The 20041-nt window shown below is 49.1% G+C and overlaps 1 protein-coding gene across 1 annotated transcript in view; it reads right to left on the reverse strand.

Moving 5' to 3' along the window:
- Positions 1 to 527: 527 nt before the first annotated feature.
- Positions 528 to 20041, reverse strand: part of LPIN1 (lipin 1) — a 68619-nt gene continuing 49105 nt past the window's right edge. Inside the window, exons 17-20 of the mRNA XM_024737700.1 lie at positions 13214 to 13366; positions 7996 to 8110; positions 6224 to 6327; positions 528 to 3123 (exon numbers count right to left, since the gene is read on the reverse strand). Coding sequence (XP_024593468.1) covers positions 2964 to 3123; positions 6224 to 6327; positions 7996 to 8110; positions 13214 to 13366 — 532 coding nt within the window. The 3' untranslated portion in view covers positions 528 to 2963. The remainder of the gene's footprint in view (positions 3124 to 6223; positions 6328 to 7995; positions 8111 to 13213; positions 13367 to 20041) is intronic.

A 20041-nucleotide genomic window follows, 5' to 3' on the forward strand; every position in this document is an offset into this window, starting at 1 on the left:
ATCAGCCCAGGGCAAAGGCACCAGGCAACCAAGGGCCACCCCTATAGCTCAGAGGCCACTGAAATGATTCACACTAGGCAGTCCTAAGCGGTTCACCTTGCCCTGCCTTTCTTGCAGAAATCCCAGCAAAGGCCGTGGCCTCAGCTCCGCCCGCCCCCATCACTTGTCTTTTGCCTCCTGACCACCCTGGTGCTTCCCCACGTGGCCCTGCTGGCGAGCTGCCTCCCATTCTGAGAAGATGCAAGTATAATAAGCTTGGTTTTCCTGAGCCTCTCCTGTGTTTTCTCTTGTGGCTGCCACCTGACTGACATCCCATTCAAGAACAGGGAACGGAGCCCACCCGTGTAAGAGCCACGTGTTAAACACCGATTACAGGCCAGGTCCTGGGAGGCACCCCAGGTACAGCATTTAACGGAACCCTCCCATCAAGGTGCGACGAGCCCAGGGGGGCAGCCCTCTCCTCTCCTCTCTGTCTTCACCCCTCCTTCCCCCACCGCCCCCCGCCGAGTGCACACAGAGGGTCAGTATTTCACCGAAGGCATCAGAAGAGATGGGCTCTTTTATTCCAAATATTGAATGAACAGTTCACAGCGTTAAGGGTTTCGTTTTTTTGTTTACTGAGTAGAAAATAACATGCTTGATATCACACAGTAGGAAATCAGCATCTTAATAACTTACCAAAAACTATTTAAAATTCACACACCTCATTTTCAGGGAAGTCTGTCATTCGTCTCATCTGTTACAATACATCCTAGCTTTGCATCCAGCGCAATGCAATGAAGTATCACAGTGATTTTTATCATTGCACCAGCACACACAAATACAGATCAAGCGTTGTAAATAAAATATATTTAAAGTGGCGATCCAAACCTAAAATGGAAAAGGGACTCCTCTTTGAAGGTGTAGTCATTTTCTCCAATGTACCAGGGACATACACTTTTCTTCATCACGTGTGATGAATGTTTGATGACTTGTCGCGATAGAGGGATTCGTTTCCATTGGGCAACTCTGAAATGCGTGGCCCAAACACAGCATCCTAGCACGTGGCTTTGGGGTCACTGAGTTACGGTTGTGTGAACACAGATAAACAAGCTCGCACATGCGTGAGCGCTGCCCGGGCACAAATCCCGCTTTCCGAAGCCACGAGGCAGGTGTGAATGTCACTGCCTCTCCAGGGGGTCACACTCTGAACCTGACACAGACCCGAGTGTGACTTTCTGGAAGGCGTGCTCTGTTTCAGAGGGCAGTGGCGTGGAAGCTTAGGGTGCATCAAAATTGGGGGGTCCAAAGTTGCATGCTCTTGCGAGAGGACTACAGCTGGTCGTCTTCTACTTAGTTCACAGCAGTTAAAGTTCACCGCAAAATACCCTCGTGACAGAAAGAATGAAGGTAGCCTCTGAAGGTCACTAATGGCTAGCCCAGGTTAAGGCAGGACTATTTTAAATCATTTTTAATGCCTCCAAAAGGGCATCTGCACATGTGGTGTGCGCTGCTCCGCGAATCTGGGACCACTTACACACGGGTGTTTGCGTTTCTCTGGGTGGCCACGCGAACGGCTCGGGAAAGGCGGCCGCTGCCGGCAGAGCCCACCGGCGACAGGGGAGGCAACGCCTCTGGGTTTTCTTTCACAGAAAGAGTAAAACTGCATTCAACTGTTTCACTGTTTGCCTCCATGACTCTAACCATGCGATTTAAATAGGAGAGCATCTCAACCACTGGAGTAAAACGCTCTTTAACAAAATAAGAGCTCGAAAAGCGAAATCTTTTACCAAAATAATTCTTTCACTTTTCAAATTATTCTCTCCTCCACAGGCCAATTTAACAAACAAGGAAAAGAATCATCTTCTACCGGCTTGACGAATGTCACTCAAATGACTACTTATCCACTTGCCCTTAAATCTGAGTGGGAAAAGCTAAGGGAAATAAAAAGTATGACTCATAAATTCCAAAAGAAGGTCAGTGCTGTGAGAATTACAGAATAAGGCTCTTTGGATGGTCTAACACGTATATCTTTTTAATGTATTACTGACAGTTATAATAGAAAGAACATGGCTAAAATGCTTATAGCAGTAACCCAATCAGAGTAAGGTAATAAATAATACTATCTACAAAGAATATAATTTAACTTCTTCAAACTATTTTCTTAAAACCAACCAGTTTCTGTTGAGAGCTCCCAAAAGAAACTGACACCATCACCGCTTGGCATAAGCTCTGCGCGAGCCCACGTTTTCAGCAGCGCGTTGCCAGACAGGTTGCTGGCAGAGTGTCGAACTGATTCGAAATACTGCCCTAATAATATTTCCTATAATCTGAACTTAAGGCATCGCAGAGGTACAGGAAGCTGGAAAAAGCACATTCTAAATAAAACATCTTCCACGGGTGCGTTAAGGCATAAATATTCCAGCCTTGTGCCACAAAAGTAGGGGAAAATATGCCAGTTATATAGGTTAGCTTTAACCAGAGGAATTAAAACCATCAGACCAGTCGGCAAACACCACAAGGGGACATCCGCAAGGTCAAGGCCCAGAACGGTGGGGTTTGGAGTCCCTTCCGAGACCTCAGAGTCAGATCACGGGACCCTGCACAGCCCTCCACGTGGCACAAATGTGTCCCCCACTCTCCCAGAAGTCGTGCACACCTGGTGCCCCTCCTTGGATCCCATCATCCCAGGGACCCCCGCTTCACAGCCCATCTTGCACACTAACTGCTCCCAGCCTGCAGCAGGCTGGGGAGGGCAGTGCTGCCACAGGCTCGAAGCCTCAACCGGGCATGGCCTCCCCACCAGGGACGCACCCGACGCCCCGTCTAGGACGTACACATCACTTAGAAATGTCAACCCCGGCCAGGGGTACCGGGAGAGAAATGCTCCTCTGCTCGTAAGCAAATGACTGCAGGTTCCCAAACCTATCCTTTAATGGGGGCGCCTGATTTCCACAGGATGCCAGGAAGTGGCCCGGAACGTACTATGCTGATGCAGAATGAATGTCCTGGTTGTCAAAGGGTGGCGGTGGTTCTCTCCAAAAGGTGAAGTTACTGAATGTATCTGAACAGGGAAAGTCTGAAGAATGGCTCCTTTTCAGCAAGGGGAAAACGTGGTCGACCACCTCGCAGAGTCTCACATACCTGGGAGGAAGATGGACAACGTCACCGCCTGGGAGGGACACTCGGCCACGCGGGACACCAGCACGTACCCCCTGAGCGGTGCCCGGGAGTCAGGAGGGATCCAGGACCCCCAAGAATGGACCATATGCTTAACACGAGGGAGGCTGTTCTAGAATAATCCCTCACTAATTAACGGGAAATCGGAGAGTCTGCCAAGGAGGGGCGTCGGAGACGGCCTCATGGGCAAGGCAGGTGTGACCTGACTTCACTCAAAGGAGCAGGAGCGAGACAGCATGACAGACGTACAGCTGCCCGCCTTGGGGGCAGTGGAGACAAGAATCACAGAGAAGTCACATCTTCGGAGCGCCACCCAGAGACTGTCTCACTGTGCAATGAAAGGGCGCTGGGCCCTGGGGTTAGGAGACTCCAATCTGGCCTTCAGCTCTGCCATTTACGGGCTGCGCCGCCTCCGACAAGCGGCTTCATCTCTCTAAGCCACGATTCCCTCAACCGGAAAGGGAGAAAATGAAAGCCGTGCACAGTGCTCAGGTGAGAATTAAATCAGACAACGTGTGCCATGGTAAAATAATGTGAGCCAACGCTCCATAAATTTATTCAACAATAAATCACGAACACTACAAAATAATTCGCCCTGGCTAACTGTTAGCCTCAGGAAAAAGAGCCATAGTTGGCATGAGGGTCAAGAGACCTGGGTCAAGATTCCCGCCTTACTGCTGTGGAACCCTGGGCAGGTGTCTTGCCCTCTCTGGGCCTCAGGTCCTTATGAATATGGACTTGGACCTGATCAGTGTTTCTCAACGCTCCCTGCAAGACTCTCTCACTCTGTTTTCTGTGTATTCCCAAGAAGATGTTGCATATTAGTTTCTGTGGCCTAGAACTACCAAAAGAAAGTTGCTCTACTGATATGCATTCTCAGACCTCCGGGCACCTCCAACCAGAAACTGTGACAAGCCCAGGCCTCCCTGCACATCCTCGGAGTCCTCCCTGACAGCCGCCGGTCCCTCTCCAGCTCTAATTTGCTAAGAACCAAAAAGGCTTTTGAAATCCAAACTCAAGGAATTAGCATGTTCTGAGGCATAAAATAACTTTTAAATAAGGATGAGTGTGTGTGTATTTAATAAAGGACATCCAAAGAACTTATGAGAAACATTGTGCTTGCACAAACCGGGGAAAATCTCTCTTAATAAGCAAGAATCGTCTTTCCTAGGGATTAAAACAAAATTTTAAAATACCCTCTGGCTTGGAGACCTGTCTGTTTGAGTTTTGTGGCTCTGGAAGGTGGCCCCTCCCTGCAGGGGGCAGTTCACAGCTCATCATCAGCTCCGTCTGTGCCTCTCGGCCCAACCCTCCACGCACGCACGGGGCTCCTTCAGAGCAGGCAGAGCTCACACACTGCTGGCCATAAATGCCAAGAAGGAAAGCACAGAAGCCCCCCATCGGCATGGGCCCCTGACTTCTCCGAGACAAGGTCCCAGCTTCCAAGGGGCAAGCACCCACTTGGTTCTGAAATGGTGGTACCGAGTTTGGTACCACCAGAGAAAAGTGTGTGCTTAAACTGGGGAAGGAGAGTCTCTCTCCCACAGGGAGAATCACATCTCCCGGTCTAGGTAGAAGAAGACACCATTCCTTGGCGATAAATAAAGTTTCCTCCCCCAAGGCGTGGGCAAAGCGTGCATTTTTACCCCAGCATCTCAGCAAACGGGATAACCTCAGAGGCCTCCTGGGCAGACCTTCGTAGATGCTGGCATCCCCCTTTCAACACCTCTTATGACAAGACATGCCACTGGGCTGCTGCCTGGGCAGAAACCTTTGCCACTTCAGGGCAGTGTGCCATCAGCTGAGAGTTCTTTTGACCCTAAATGGAAATCCGCTCTCTCCTCGAGACCGAGGAAAGACTTTCATGTGGGGAACGACGGAGAAGAGGGAACTGAGACGTTATCAGGGCGGCCGCTCAGAACTCAGGAGAGGGAGAAACCGTAAGGAAAGGCGTGTGGAAGAAAGAGTCCCTGCTGTCGTTCTGCCCATCAGGCAGCACCGGCACGGCCTCCCCTTGTGAAGGATGGAGGCGGGTCCTGGCTCCCCCACTCCCCTCTCGCCCCACATACCCTGGGAACTGCTTACTTAGGTCCTGGCCTGGCTATGGGGGGAGGGAGGCAGACCCCAGGGCGCCCTCTAGCCTGGAACTATCCTCTTTAAGCTGGATTAGACTCCCAACAGGTAAAAGGATCATCTGGAAAGTGAAAATCTGCCCTAGGGGAACCTCGATCTCTATCAAACAAAAAAACCAATCCCTGGGAAGCTGCTAGACCCGAACTCCCCCAGTCCAACTCCTCCACATAAGGAGGGCCCCAGCAGGCCCCCTGGGGTCGCTCAGGCCAGAGGCCGTTTTCCAGGTCTGCAGGGATCAGGCCAACAGGGGTATGGCCTCTGAAACGGACAAGGCAGGACGACACCTGTCTGCCCGATATCACCCAGTGGGCAAAGCTGAGGAAACACGCTCCACTGTAAGAAGTCAGGAACCCAAAGAGAGACATATCCAAGTCAAGGGAGATTCCCGGCCAGCCAGGAGGCCTCACTGCAAACAGTTACCCAGTTCAGCCCACGGCCTTGGGGAGAATGCGCTTCGGCCAAAAATACGAGAATTCTTACCGTCACATAGACATGTTTCCGGTGAGAATGTTATTACAGGTCAGTAACGTGAAGGGCTACGTAGGTTCTTCATCTTTAAATATACCTTCTCATGATATTTTAATCTGGCTACATTTCTAATTCGCATTCTAGGCTTTCAAAACGAATTCGGCAAATGGAAGCCAGTAGTTTTCAAATTCATGCCATTCCACTCTGCAGCAGCATCTAACCGCTCGTTTAAATTTTCGACCCGGTGGGGATCTGATTTAATAATGCGGGCTGTCCGAAAGTTAGGTTCTGGACAAAATCCGAGACGTTAACATATGTTTTCCTTGTAGGAATTAAAGATTAAAATATAGGCACCGAAGGATTAAAAAGGTATATACTGTTGACTGTGGAACACCACTCCAAGGTCAAGATGACGACAACAGGCAAGGACACGGCGATGACAGCGAGGGGGCGCAGTACTCACGAGGAGACGTTGGTCTTCGCGTGCTCCTGTACCAGCTCTCCTTTGGGATTGACGGTGAATATCCTGTTCAGGGACACTCCCACTTGCTTGTACGAGTACACATCCTACATTCGGTAAAGTGGTAACGAGGAGAAAAGAGTTCATCGTAAATACAAATACTTCAGATTTGATACAAATACAGGCGGACCGCAGAGTTACCGCGGGTTCAGTTCCAGACACCACGACGAAGCCAATCACACGAACGTTTTGGTGTGCCGGTGTATATAAAAGTCATGTTTACACTACACTGTACTCTATTAAGTATGCAACAGCTTTATGTCTAGAAAAAGTGCATACAAAAAACACTTTAGGGCTTCCCTGGTGGTGCAGTGGTTGAGAGTCCGCCTGCCGATGCGGGGGACGCGGGTTCGTGCCCCGGTCCGGGAAGATCCCACGTGCCGTGGAGCGGCTGGGCCCGTGAGCCATGGCCGCTGAGCCTGCGCGTCCGGAGCCTGTGCTCCGCAACGGGAGAGGCCACGACGGTGAGAGGCCCGTGTACCGCAAAAAAAAAAAAAGTTTAAAAAAACACTTTATTGCTGAAAATGCTAACCCTTATCCGAGTCTTCAGCGAGTCCTAGCAGTCACATCAAAGATCACTGATCCCAGATCACCGTAATGTATAAAATCATGAAAAAGCTTGAAATATCGCAAGAATTACCAAAATGTGACACAGAGACAGGAAGTGAGCAAATGCTGTTGGAAGAATGGTGCTGACAGACTTGCTCGATGCCACAAACTTTCAATTTGTAAAAAAAAAATGCAGTATTTGCAGAGTGTAACAAATCGAAGTGCAATAAAACGAGGTCTGCCTGTGTTGTAAAACTCTCATTAAACTCGAATAATACCTCCAAGTAGTGTAGAGAAAGAATGTCTCTGGATGTGAAACTAGTAAGTAAGTTGTCCTCTCTGGGCCTCAGTTCACCCCTCTATTCGAGAACTGAGTTAAAAAGTAAACCACCGGGCTTCCCTGGTGGCGCAGTGGTTGAGAGTCCGCCTGCCGATGCAGGGGACGCGGGTTCGTGCCCCGGTCTGGGAAGATCCCACATGCCGCGGAGCGGCTGGGCCCGTGAGCCATGGCCGCTGAGCCTGCGCCTCCGGAGCCTGTGCTCCGCAACGGGAGAGGCCACAACGGTGAGAGACCCGCGTACCGCAAAAAAAAAAAAAAAAAAAAAAAAAAGTAAACCACCTACTACATCCCCTGCAATTCTAACATTGCTTAAGGTTACTCCGTGACCCATTTTCTTGGGCATGAGTTTCAAAAGCAGGAGAATTTTCTGACTGGGAAGTAAGTACCCAACTACCTTCTCCAGAATGCTGACCCTTCTAGCAAATTTGGGAAGTATGCACAAAATCTCGAAGTACTACTTTTACGATAGGAAATAACACTCTTAAAACTTGAGACACTGAATTCACCTTTGTGCTCTGTGGTCCCATTCTGGTAGAAAGGATCTAATCCTATTTAATGTTCTTGTTTTACTAATTTAGCAAGCAATTTGGAATTTAAAGTTTCTAGTTTCAAACTGAAATCCACAAGCCCACCTTCAAAGAAAACTAGATGCCACGAAATAATGACGATCTCCTTGCCTTTAGACATAGGCAAGCGGCTCCTTAGCAGTTATTCCTAGTAGTAGGAGAATCTGGCTTCACGTGGGAGTCTAGGCCGGCCTTTCAGATGACGGCTATCTGAACAGACAGTAATTTCAAGAATTCGTATATACCCGACTACTACTTACAGCTGGTCGGTTTCCAAAAGCAGCATAAAAGGGTTCTGTATTTGGAGAAAACAAGTTTTTGATGTCTGTCAAACACTGGACTTTAAACTTCTCTGGCTTCTTTTCGATCACTTCTCTGTTAAAACAAATAAATAACGGGTCAGCACGAGAGCGTCAGCTTCATTAGCATCAAACTACTTTTAACCGTCAAAGGTGCTGGGATACTAAGAGCGCCTTCTTTCGTATCTTCAGAAGTTAAATACGCGTAAGTCGGTTAAGCCATCCCAGAGAAGCGCTAGACAGAAAGTGAATCCGTACTTTCAAGTCTTCCCACAAGGAAAACACCCCAGACAAGTGATTTCGACAGAGACTTCCACCAGTCATCCAAGGAACAAAGAATTCCAGGGCACAGAGGAAGAGAAAACCTCTCCTGACTCACTTCACGAGGCCAGCATGACCTCAAAAACTAAACCGCAAGAGGTAGTAAAGTATGGGGAAAGTGTGGGCCAATCTCACTCGGGAACGCCAGTGCAAAAATTCTAAATGAGTTAAAAACTTTGTTGCAATATATTAGCGAAGACCTAAATAAATGAAGAAATATACCATACAATTGAATTGGAATATTCAATATTATAATGAGATATTAATTCTCCATTGGTCTACAGATTCACTGTCATCTCAATTAAACTCTCACCAGGTTGTTGTCTGCATGTTTTTATGGAATGTGATTCAAATCGCTATAGAGACGAACGAAGGCCAGAAACGGAGGCACACATTTCCGGGCCTTCAATTTATGACTACGACGACAAAGTCAAAGCAGAGGAGAAGGGCACTCTCTTCAGCAAATGGTGCTGAGACAACTGAATATCCACACAGGTATAAAGAAAAAGAAAATGGACCCCTAGTGCACTCTATATACAAAAATCAATTCCTGGTGAATTACAGACCTCAACGTGAAAGGCGACACCTTTAGGTAAAATACAGGAGACTTTCCTCAGGCCCACAGTCTGGGAAGGCTTTGTCAACACACAGGAAGAACAAAACTACAGGGGAAATGATCTGTTCAACTAAAGGCAACTCAGATTTACGTTCATCAAAAGCCATAAACTGGAGAAAGATATTTGTAGCGCTCGTAACAAAGGCTACGTATGCACAATCTATAACTCTTACAAATCAAAAGGAAAATAAGGGACAGACGTGAACAGGCACGTCACAGAAGATGAAGCCCACGTGGCCAATAAACGCGTGGAAAGAGACATTTCTTACCCACCAGAGTAGCAAAAATGTAAACGGCTGACAACGTGTAGGTAAGAAAGTAAAGCCGATGGAGGGAACACTTCGCACTGTTTGCTTCTGGTGTACGAACTGGTTCAACTACTTTGGACAACAGTTTGCCATGGCCAAAGAAGACCACACATGTGCATGCTCTGTGGCCCAGCAATCCTGCTCCTGGGGGTGTACCCTGGAGCACGCTGCACAGGTGCCCCCAGAGGACACACACAGGCAGCACTGCGCCCGAGAGCAGAAAACCACAAGCGGCTCAAGCACCCACCAACAGCAGAAAAGATAAGCGGGCTGTGGTGGAGTCTAACAACGGGACCTACACAGAAGCAAAGACGAGCCAGTTACAGCGACTCTCAACAATCCTGGGAACGTCACGTTGAGCAGTAAAAGTGAGTTCCGGAAGAACATATGATTCATTTACATAAAGTTCACAAATGTGCACAGTTCAACATACTGGTTAGGATCACACATACACGTGCTAACTATTTAGAGGAGCAGGGAATGACTAACGCAAAATCCAGGGATAGCAGTTACTATTACGGCTCAGAGGGTGGAGTGAGAGCACGTCCTCTCGCTTCATCTCGGTCGTGGGCAGGCTGGTGTTCACTGTCTGATTATTGGATGATCTCGAGGGCCCCTTTCAGCTTGCGTACATTACAGAGATACTGCGTATCTAGCTATGTATCTATCTATCGACAGATGCCTTGCGTGTATTTTTTGAACTATTCTTCGGCGCCTCAACAAAACGTAATTTAGATGATGCTGATGAGCCCCAAACTGAGTGTCAGAAGGCCCAGGGGCTGGTCCTGGCTCTGCATGGCCTTCTATGGATTCCAGAACCCTCCTTAGCACTAAAAGGGCCTTACAGTCTACATCTCAGGACTCTTATACAGAGACACATGAGTGAATGTATGATTATAAGTCTCAAACTTCAACCCACTGCTTTGAGAGCAGCTCAGGACACTGCCCTGGGCCCCCAGCTCCAGGGAGGCTGCTGCTTTCCTGCCCCCCACTAGGAGGCCAGACTTAGTTTGGCTTGGCTGTCCTGAATGCGGGCATGAAGGGGAAGGGGAGAGGGTCATCAGAAATGGGCTGGTGTTCAACACCCATTTATGATAAAAACTCTCCAGAAAGTAGGCATAGAGGGAGCTTACCTCAACATAATAAAGGCCATATATGACAAACCCATAGCCAACAGCGTTCTCAATGGTGAAAAACTGAAACCATTTCCTCTAAAATCAGGAACAAGACAAGGATGCCCACTCTCACCATGGTTATTCAACAAAGTTTTGAAAGTTTTAGCTACGGCAATCAGAGAATAAAAAGAAATAAAAGGAATTCAAATCGGAAAAGAAGAAGTAAAGCTGTCACTGTTTGCAGACGCCATGATACTATACATAGAGAATTCTAAAGATGCTACCAGGAAACTACTAGAGCTAATCAATGAATTTGGTAAAGTATCAGGATACAAAATTAATGCACAGAAGTCTCTTGCATTCCTAGACACTAATGATGAAAAATCTGAAAGGGAAATTAAGGAAACACTCCCATTTACCACTGAAACAAAAAGAATAAAATACCTAGGAATAAACCTACCCAAGGAGACAGAAGACCTGTATGCAGGAAGCTAGAAGACAGTGATGAAAGAAATTAAAGATGATACAAACAGATGGAGAGATAAACCATGTTCTTGGATTGGAAGAATCAACCTTGACAAAATGACTATACTACCCAAAGCAATCTACAGATGCAATGCAATCCCTATCAAACCACCAATGGCATTTTTACAGAACTGGAACAAAAAACTTCACAATGTGTATGGAAACACAGAAGACCCCAAAGAGCCAAAGCAATCTTGAGAAAGAAAAACGGAGCTGGAGGAATTAGGCTCCCAGAATTCAGACTATACTACAGAGCTACAGTAATCAAGACAGTATGGTACTGGCACAAAAAACAGAAATATAGATCAATGGAACAGGATGGAAAGCCCAGAAATAGACCCACACACATACGGTCACCTTATCTTTGATAAAGGAGGCAAGAATATACAATGGAGAAAAGACAGCCTCTTCAATAAGTGGTGCTGGGAAAACTGGACAGCTACATGTAAAAGAATGAAATGAGAACACTCCCTAACACCATACACAAAAATAAGCTCAAAATGGACTAAAGACCTAAATGTAAGGCCAGACACTATCAAACTCTTAGAGGAAAACATAGGCAGAAAGAACACTCTATGACATAAATCACAGCAAGATCCTTTTTGACCCACCTCCTAGAGGAGAAATGGAAATAAAAACAAAAACAAACAAATGGGACCTAATGAAATTTAAAAGCTTTTGCACAGCAAAGGAAACCATAAACAAGACAAAAAGACAACCCTCAGAATGGGAGAATATATTTGCAAAGGAAGCAACTGACAAAGGACTAATCTCCAAAATATACAAGCGGCTCATGCAGCTCAGTATCATAAAAACAAACAACCCAATCCAGAAATGGGCAGAAGACCTAAACAAACATTTCTCCAAAGAAGATATACAGATTGCCAACAAACACATGAAAGGATGCTCAACATCACTAATCATTAGAGAAGTGCAAATCCAAACTACAATGAGGTATCACCTCACACCGGTCAGGATGGTCATCATCAAAAAATCTACAAACAATAAATGCTGGAGAGGGTGTGGAGAAAAGGGAACCCTCCTGCACTCCTGGTGGGAATGCAAATTGATACAGTCACTGTGGAGAACAGCATGGAGGTTCCTTAAAGAACTAAAAATAGAACTACCATACAACCCAGCAATCCTACTACTGGGCATACACCCTGAGAAAACCATAATTCAAGAAGAGTCATGTACCACAATGTTCACTGCAGCACTATTTACAATAGCCAGGACATGGAAGCAACCTAAGTGTCCATCGACAGATGATGTGTGCTAACACATATGTATGGAAAAAAAAAAAAAAAAAAAGCTTCTGATGAACCTAAGGTCAGGACAGGAATAAAGACGCAAACATAGAGAATGGACTCAAGGACACGGGGACAGGGAAGGGTAAGCTGCGACTAAGTAAGAGCGTAACACGGACATATGTACACTACCAAATGTAAAAGAGACAGCTAGTGGGAAGCAGCTGCATCACAAGGGGAGATCAGCTCGGTGCTCTCTGACCACCTAGAGGGGTGGGATAGGGAGGGTGGGAGGGAGGGAGGCGCAAGAAGGAGGGGATATGGGGATATATGTATACGTATAGCTGATTCACTTTGTTATACAGCAGAAACTAACACACCATTGTAAAGCAATTATACTCCCATAAAGATGTTAAAAATAAATAAATAAATATTTTTAAAAATAACCAATGAAAGAAAAGAACTGGGCTGGTGGTCTATAAAAATAAACGGTGTGACCAGGACTCCTCATTACGGGAGGTCTCAGGCCAGGCAGGTGGTGATGGTGGCTGGTAGAGGGGCCACTGGACCCAGCCGAGGTCCCTGATTGGACGGAAAGCGCACAGATAGATTCTCAGAGTCACTAAGACTCAGGCCAGCGATGCAGGGAGAGGGGCAGCTCCCCACGAAGGAGGGCAGCATGTGCTAAGGCTCAGAGCAGAGATCATCCCTCTGGACAACGGGAGACAGCTCAGCACGACTGCATCCCAGAACCCGGAGAGAATGAGACGGGCGAGAAGGACAAGGCGGGTGGTGAAGAGCCCGTGATGCCGAGCTCGCGGCCTCGGGCTTTTTCCCGAGGGCCGTGATGAGCCAGTGAAGGATGCTGATGGGTGACGAGGCCAGACCCGCACTTGAGGCTGAACCTCCGGGGCCCAGCACGGAGCGGGGGTGTCAGCTGGGAGGACGAGTAAAGCAGCTATTCTGGCAAAACCTCCGGTGAGCGGGAGAGGGGTCCCGAGCCGGCCCAGCGGTGCGGGGCGGGGGTCGGGCAGGCTGAGCCCTCACCTGTGCAAGGCAGAGAAGAGGCTACTGGGGCTGAGGAGCAGCGGCCCCTGGGGCAGCACCGTGCCCCGCTCGTTGACCCAGTGCAGGTAGCCCCGCGTCATGTCCGCCATCCCGATGGCCCGTGCGGAGCAGTAGAGGAACTTGTACCCGTTTCTGAAAAAGAGATGAAACGTTCCCGCTTAACGGCATCACACGATGCACCATCTCGCGTGCACAAACCCTGATCTGTATCTGTTTCAGGAGGAAGGGCAAAAGGCCACGTTCTAGAAAATCTTAATGGTGAAAGAAGCCTGAACGCCTTTCCCTGCCGTTTGCTAAAGGACCCTCACGGCCTCACTCGGTTTAATCCTCACGGGAACCTTGTTCAGTAGGTGTCTTCCTCTCGCTGTACAGTTAGGGAAACTGAGGCCGGAGGCATCAAACTGTCCAACTTAGCTGCACCCGGACCGTTCATACATCTCCATCTGGCTGCTCAGCTGTATCCTTTATAATACCCTGATAACATAGACCGGTGAATGTGTTTCCCCAAGTCCTATGAGCCGTCATCAAACCTGGGGAGGGCATGTGGGAACCCTCACTTTGTAGCCAAGTCAGGCAGAAGTGTGGGTAAGCTGAGGACCTACCACTTACGACTGGTGTCTGAATTTGTGGCGGCCTTGCGGGAATGAGCCCTTAACCCGTGGGGTCTGCACTAACTAGGTAGTTAGTGTCAGAATTAAACTACTGGACACCCAGTTGGTGTCTGAAGAGAACTTGGGAATTGTGAAATGTGTGAAACCCCCACACATCTGGTGTCGGAAGTGTCGCAAGTGAAGAAACAGATCACAGGAGGGTTCTTCTGTTAAACACAACTTTATTACTTTAGAAGAACTACCTGTCCCTTTCTTTGAACCACTGAAAACTTAGGAGTCTGAAATGAGATATTGTGCTACAAGTATAAAATATAGGCCAGATTTCAAGGCCTTACTATAAAGAGAGAATATGAGATACCACCCATTCAGAGTTTTGATATCGAGTACATGATTATATGGTAGTATTTTAATATACTGGATTAAATACATGAAGAAAAATGTTTAACCCCCATCTGTACACTGGTATCTCTCAACTTTACATTCTTAGCCCAGACCCCTCTCTTAAGCTCCAGAGCAATACACTCAGTAGCACACATCACATTACCCATCAGAGACCCACGAGTAGTACCTCAAACGCTTCCAGGCACCCCTGGAAGCCCACCCGTAGCACCATGAACCCCGTGCCGCCCCTCAGTCCCCCCGCCCCCACCAGTGGGACCTCTGACCTCTGTTCCTGCAACAGCATCAATCATCTCCCTGCCCCCCGCCGAGCCTCCACAGAGAAAGAAAACTTAATACTCAACTCTCCAAAGCCTTGCCAGTTCTCTCAGATATAATCCAAATTCCTCGCCGGGACCCGCAAGGCCACTGAGACCTGGTCCCTGCCTTTCTCTCCAGCCCCATCTGCTCCCTGGCACCGGGCTGGACACCTTGCCACACCCCTTCCTGCACCTGCCGTTCCTGCTGCCTGCACACTGTTCCCGTAGACCTCCGGGCTTGCCTGCCCCCTCACCTCATCGAGACCTGCTCAGACAGCACCTCCTCGGCAGGCCTTCCCTCGTCCGCCTAGCTAATAAAACACACCCTCCCTCACCCTCACCCCAGGCACTAAGCCCTCGCTCTGCTTTTTTCCTCATGCACCACCGGTCACTAATATTACACGACAGCCCCTTGTTTGACTGTGTCTCATTAATCCATGAGCTCCCTGAGGGTGGGGACCTTGTCTCATTCCTCGCTGTTAACTCCAGCGCCAAAAACAGTGCTTGGCAAGTAGCAGACACTTTGTAAATCTTTGCTGATGGGTAAATACAAACTACCTGCTTCCTATCCGACTTACTGCTCCACAGTGAATACTTCGTGTTGGCCAAAGGACCTGTCTCGAGATTTGCCTAATAATATGTTCTTTAAAACCAAGAAACAGGAACGTGCTGGGACGAAGAGAATCTAGAAATATCAGGTTGTTTAGAACACAGGGATGCATCTGAAAATCAAGCAAGCACTTTAATGAACATCTTTGTATCTGAGCTGTCGAATTAATGCAATCTTTTTTTAAAAAAATCACAATTTCTGTATATAGCTCTTCACATCAAAGTCCTAAAAGCTGCCACCTGCAGGGGTCTGAGATGCTAATTTTATTTAAGGCTTGGTTTGCAAATATGCTTCGCGGCTTGACCCTGCCACTGGCTGTCCTCACCACACAAGTGTTCTGCTTCAAAGGCCGTTACTAAACGTAGCTGGAAAGGCAGCTCGAGGACGTCCTAACGGGAGAAATGCCGGTTGGTGGCAGCAGGGATCACCTCTCCAGAGCCTTCACCCCGGTGAAAGCTGCGTGAAACGCCAGGTGTTCCCATCAGTCACTCAGGTGGCAGAGAGTCACCAGAAAGATTACTCTCAACGGTACCCCTCGCGGATAAGACCCCTCGCTCAGAAGGGCAGCCAGTAGCAGGATGCAGCAGGCATACCCACCGGACAGTCCCGAGCCAGGCTGGGCTGGGCGTGCTCAGGGGCCCAGCACAGCCCTTCCCTGCAGGAGTAGAGTGTACTGCGGGACCAACTATAACGGAAACAGGACACGGGATGGAGCAAGGTGGCCACGAGGGACCCCAGGGCAGGAAGGACAGCCCTGCCTGAAGAGGTACCAATGAACAGAGGTGCAACGCACACACGTGGGTCACACTTATCCCTCCGACATCTCAGCAACTAGAACAGGGCTCTGGGGAAACGCCAGAGACAAAAAGAAGGCATCATTCCATGGCCAGGCTTGGCACAAATGATTTTCTCCTTTTGTCCCAATCTCTACATCCCTCTTAGAGGCCTGGAGAGATACTGAAATAGACTGGAAAGATTCCCTTTGGGTAACCTTCTACCTCTTCTACTTAATTTTCCAAGATAAGCTTCTGTATTGGAGTTTCTCAATTACTAGTTGCCAATGACACGCCCCAGTCATGACAATCAAAGATGTCTCCAGACATTGCCACACACCATGGGCGGTAAAATCCCCACTGAAAGACAGTGATGTAGAGGAAAGGGAACTCGGTAGCCCTGTCTGCAGCCCTAGAGGAAGGGCACTCGCCTGCCACCTTAAGAAAGGAAAGCTCAGGGCCAAACTCAGGCTCATTCTCAGCCCCGCCTCCACGGGACCTGCTGTCTGGTGCCAGCCAACTTCCAACTCACATAGGCCGCCAGCCCTCTGCACCGCGGGCCCTCTGCACCGCAGGCCCCCTGCACCGCGGGCCCCCTGCACCGCGGGCCCCCTGCACCGCGGGCCCCCTGCACCGGGGCCTCTGCACCGCCGACCCCCTGCACCGCGGGCCCCCTGCACCGCGGGCCCCCTGCACTGGGGCCTCTGCACCGGGGCCTCTGCACCGCCAGCCCCCTGCACCGGGGCCTCTGCACCGCCGACCCCCTGCACCGCGGGCCCCCTGCCCCGCGGGCCCCCTGCACCAGGACCTCCTTTCTGTGAGCGCTCCTCACCCCCACGAACCTGCCCATCTCTCAGCCCCTCTTCCCACTGCTACCTCCACCTGTGATGAGCCTTCCCCTCTTTCAAAACTCTGCTCACCCAGTAAGGCTCAGCTCAGGTGCCACCTTCTCGCTGAAGCCTTCTTTGATTCCTCGCCCTTCCAATCAGAATTCATTTCTCCTTCACTGACGTCTGTAAAATCTGCCTCTCTCACTACGCCCCGCCCCAGTGCCTCGTTACGGGGCGTGCTGTAGGGGTCCTTCTTGGGGGTCACAGGGTGCCCGACGGGAGGGGCTAGCAGCACCCCCTAGCGCACCCAGAACAGCGCCCGGTGCACAGAGGGTTTGTGGTCGGGCTCAGCGCATCCTCAGGGCTCTCACGGAGCCTTGGCTTGGAACAGCGCACGCGGGCTCGGGACTGACTTGACCACCCGACCTAGCGGCGCAGTGCCGCCAGCCTAGCAGGGACCGACCGAAGGGATGGCGGGATCCAACTCCGCCCTTCGGGGATGAGGAAGCCAAAGCCGCAAGCAGGGGACGGGTCGGAAGGTCTGTGGTGGCCCGACGGCTACGGCCCCTAGAGCCCAGGTCCCCGACTCCCTCCCATTCGCCACACCACCCTCTCCCTTCCTGGCAGACAGCGATGACGCGATAACTTAGGAAGACCTGAGGGGAGGGGAAGAAAGAACCGCTGTGGGCAGGAGAAGAGGCAAGATGCTAATGAGTCTGCTAACGATGGGTCCCCGTCGTCAGCATCTCGGCTTCAGACGATGCATTCCGCAGGCCACAGATGAACTAATTTATCCATGGAAACCCAGGAAGCATTCCTCCCGCTAAATCGTGGGGCCGCCGATTTCCGGTTACGTGAACATAAAAATATTTATCCAGGAAGGTAGGAAAGTAGAGCAGTTTTTGTCCATACTTAGCCCCCCGCAAACCCCCACTGGCTCAATGATCTACATACTTTAGGAAACGGTCCTGCTTTATTTTCCTTCTACTTATTGGACACGTATATTTGAATACGTGGGAGCTTCACATCTCTTCTATTCGTATCTGCTATAGCTCCTTTTAATCAATAACCAAGTCCGCTTTTTAAAATCAATAACCAATTGAGCTTTACATCCTCTCTACGAACAAGGTGATAATCAACCTGACAGGTAATTTCTCATGGGCTGACTTATTCAAACGAGTCATTACATTTGGCAAAAAATAAATACAATGGTCCTCATTTTCTGTTGTTTCCAGGCAAGTGGTCATCTGCAAGACTGGTTTTTCCGTTAGAAAAATACTGCAGGGCATAAAATTTGAGGGGTACCCAAATGCAAGGAAAGAAGCATCAGGGAAGAGTGATCAGTCCAAAACTCAATTCAACGGCCCCTTCCTCCTGGTACTCTGTCATGCGAAACATTTCTCTAAATACGTCTCTGGGTGATCACAAATATGACACCAACAGAAACGGCCACCCAGCCTTTGCCAGTTCTCAGTCCGTCCCTGCCCTTCTCCCAGCTGGGGCTGCCGAAGACTTGGAGGAGGTAGCACGTGAGATGCTGCTTGGACGGGCATTCGCTCTAACCAGCTACGAAAGCCGACACCACGTCCAGCCTGGGCTAGAACTCTGGGATGGCACCAAGGCCACCAAGCCAGGCCGAGCCCTTGGGTATCAGGAAGCCTAGAGGAGGAGGACGTAGGGCTGCCCAGGGCACCAATTCTGGCCTGAAGGGGCTTGGTGAGGACCACGGGGTCTGAGCCAGGCATTACAGGCTGAAAAACTGGGGGAGGCAAAAATCAGAGGTAAAGGCACGCCAAGCAGAAGCCACCATGTGAGCAAAGGTGGGAAGATGGGAAAACGATGGATACGGGGTGGGGAACAGTCAGACTGGATTCGAGCAGGAAGGTCTGCAGAGAAGCAGCAGCAGATCAGGAACTAGCGGAAGCTGACCTGAAACCGCAGGGCTTGAAGCCACGCTAAGGAGGCTGCCCTTACTCCCGTACAGAGGCCCTGAAGGCGACGGCCGAGCTGGGGGACGGCCAGGACATCACTGGTCTAACCGTCCGGGTGCCACTGAGGACACACGTCAAACTCAGTGAACAAGTTAAGTGTCAAGCTCCTTCCTCTCAACCAAAAGGAAAACACAACAAGCAGTCTGTGACTCTCGGGTCCTCACCCACAGACTGGACTCATTCTAAATCAATCAATCGAACCAAAACAACGACCAGGTATTCTTTGGTAAGCTACGCAACTTTATTTTTCAAGAAGATACCTTTTCTAGGAAAACCCAAGAGAGACACAAATCAAAACCAAAAAAAAAAAAAAAAACCGGCAAAACACAGTGCCTTTTTTTTTTTTTAACCTTACAGTAAGAACAGGAATAGCTTTATGTTCCAAAACCCAAAATGAATGAGGCTGTGAACTACTCTGTATCCTGACCCACAGGGGTTTCTTTCGACTAAAATTAGAGACAGTTTTCAGTGTGAGGCCAGTCAAGGCAGCTCATCAGTGGATTAATCCTTCGAGGCAAAGAGTCAGCCATGCGGAGGTGGCGGGGAAGGCCCTGAACACACCGCCTACAGGAGGGAGGCCGGGAGAACCTCTCAGGGGCAGCTCGGGAATATCGACCAAACCTTTCCGTGTGCTCGGCCTTCCACCAGCAATTCTACTTCTGAGAATCCACCTTACAGCAGCCCTTGTGTAAGCGTCGTACCTTCTCTACTTATCTGTACGCTCGTTGTACATAATAAGGACTTTCCATAAATGCTGATTGCATCACTATTGGAAAGAGTGAAAAACTAGAAACGCCCTATCGCGTTCACCAACAGAGGACTAGTTAAATGCAGGGTGGTTTACCCACAGCATGGAATTTTGTACTGCAGTTAAGAAGAACGAGGTAAACCTCACACATAATGAAACAGAAGGATCTTCATTAAATAATGTGCACGTGGGGCGAGGGAGCACGTAAATGAATTTTCAGTATACACGGAACCAAACCGGTCACAGTGGTTCCACTGGTAGAGAACGTATAATACTCGTAGCCGATAACTTACAGCTTATCGGTAAGGCAAGGAGAAAGATGTGACCTTTGTACTTTTATATTTCTCTCGTTTTTCTTATTTATTTTTTTCAAAGAAGCATGTATTACTTTTAACATTTCTTAAGGAAGACATCCAGAAAAGGAAAGTCAAATCAATGAGCTGGGCATCTAAGAAGTGAGAAGCTTTGAATCCACCAGGAGGAAAGGTCCTCCCAGGCACCTCGTGCCCCACCAACCCGAAGCGTGAGGCCCAGCAGGCCAGAGAC

This window comes from Neophocaena asiaeorientalis, unplaced genomic scaffold (assembly GCF_003031525.2).
Source record: "Neophocaena asiaeorientalis asiaeorientalis breed wild unplaced genomic scaffold, Neophocaena_asiaeorientalis_V1.1 scaffold396, whole genome shotgun sequence".
In the NCBI taxonomy this organism is placed as follows: Eukaryota; Metazoa; Chordata; class Mammalia; order Artiodactyla; family Phocoenidae; genus Neophocaena; species Neophocaena asiaeorientalis.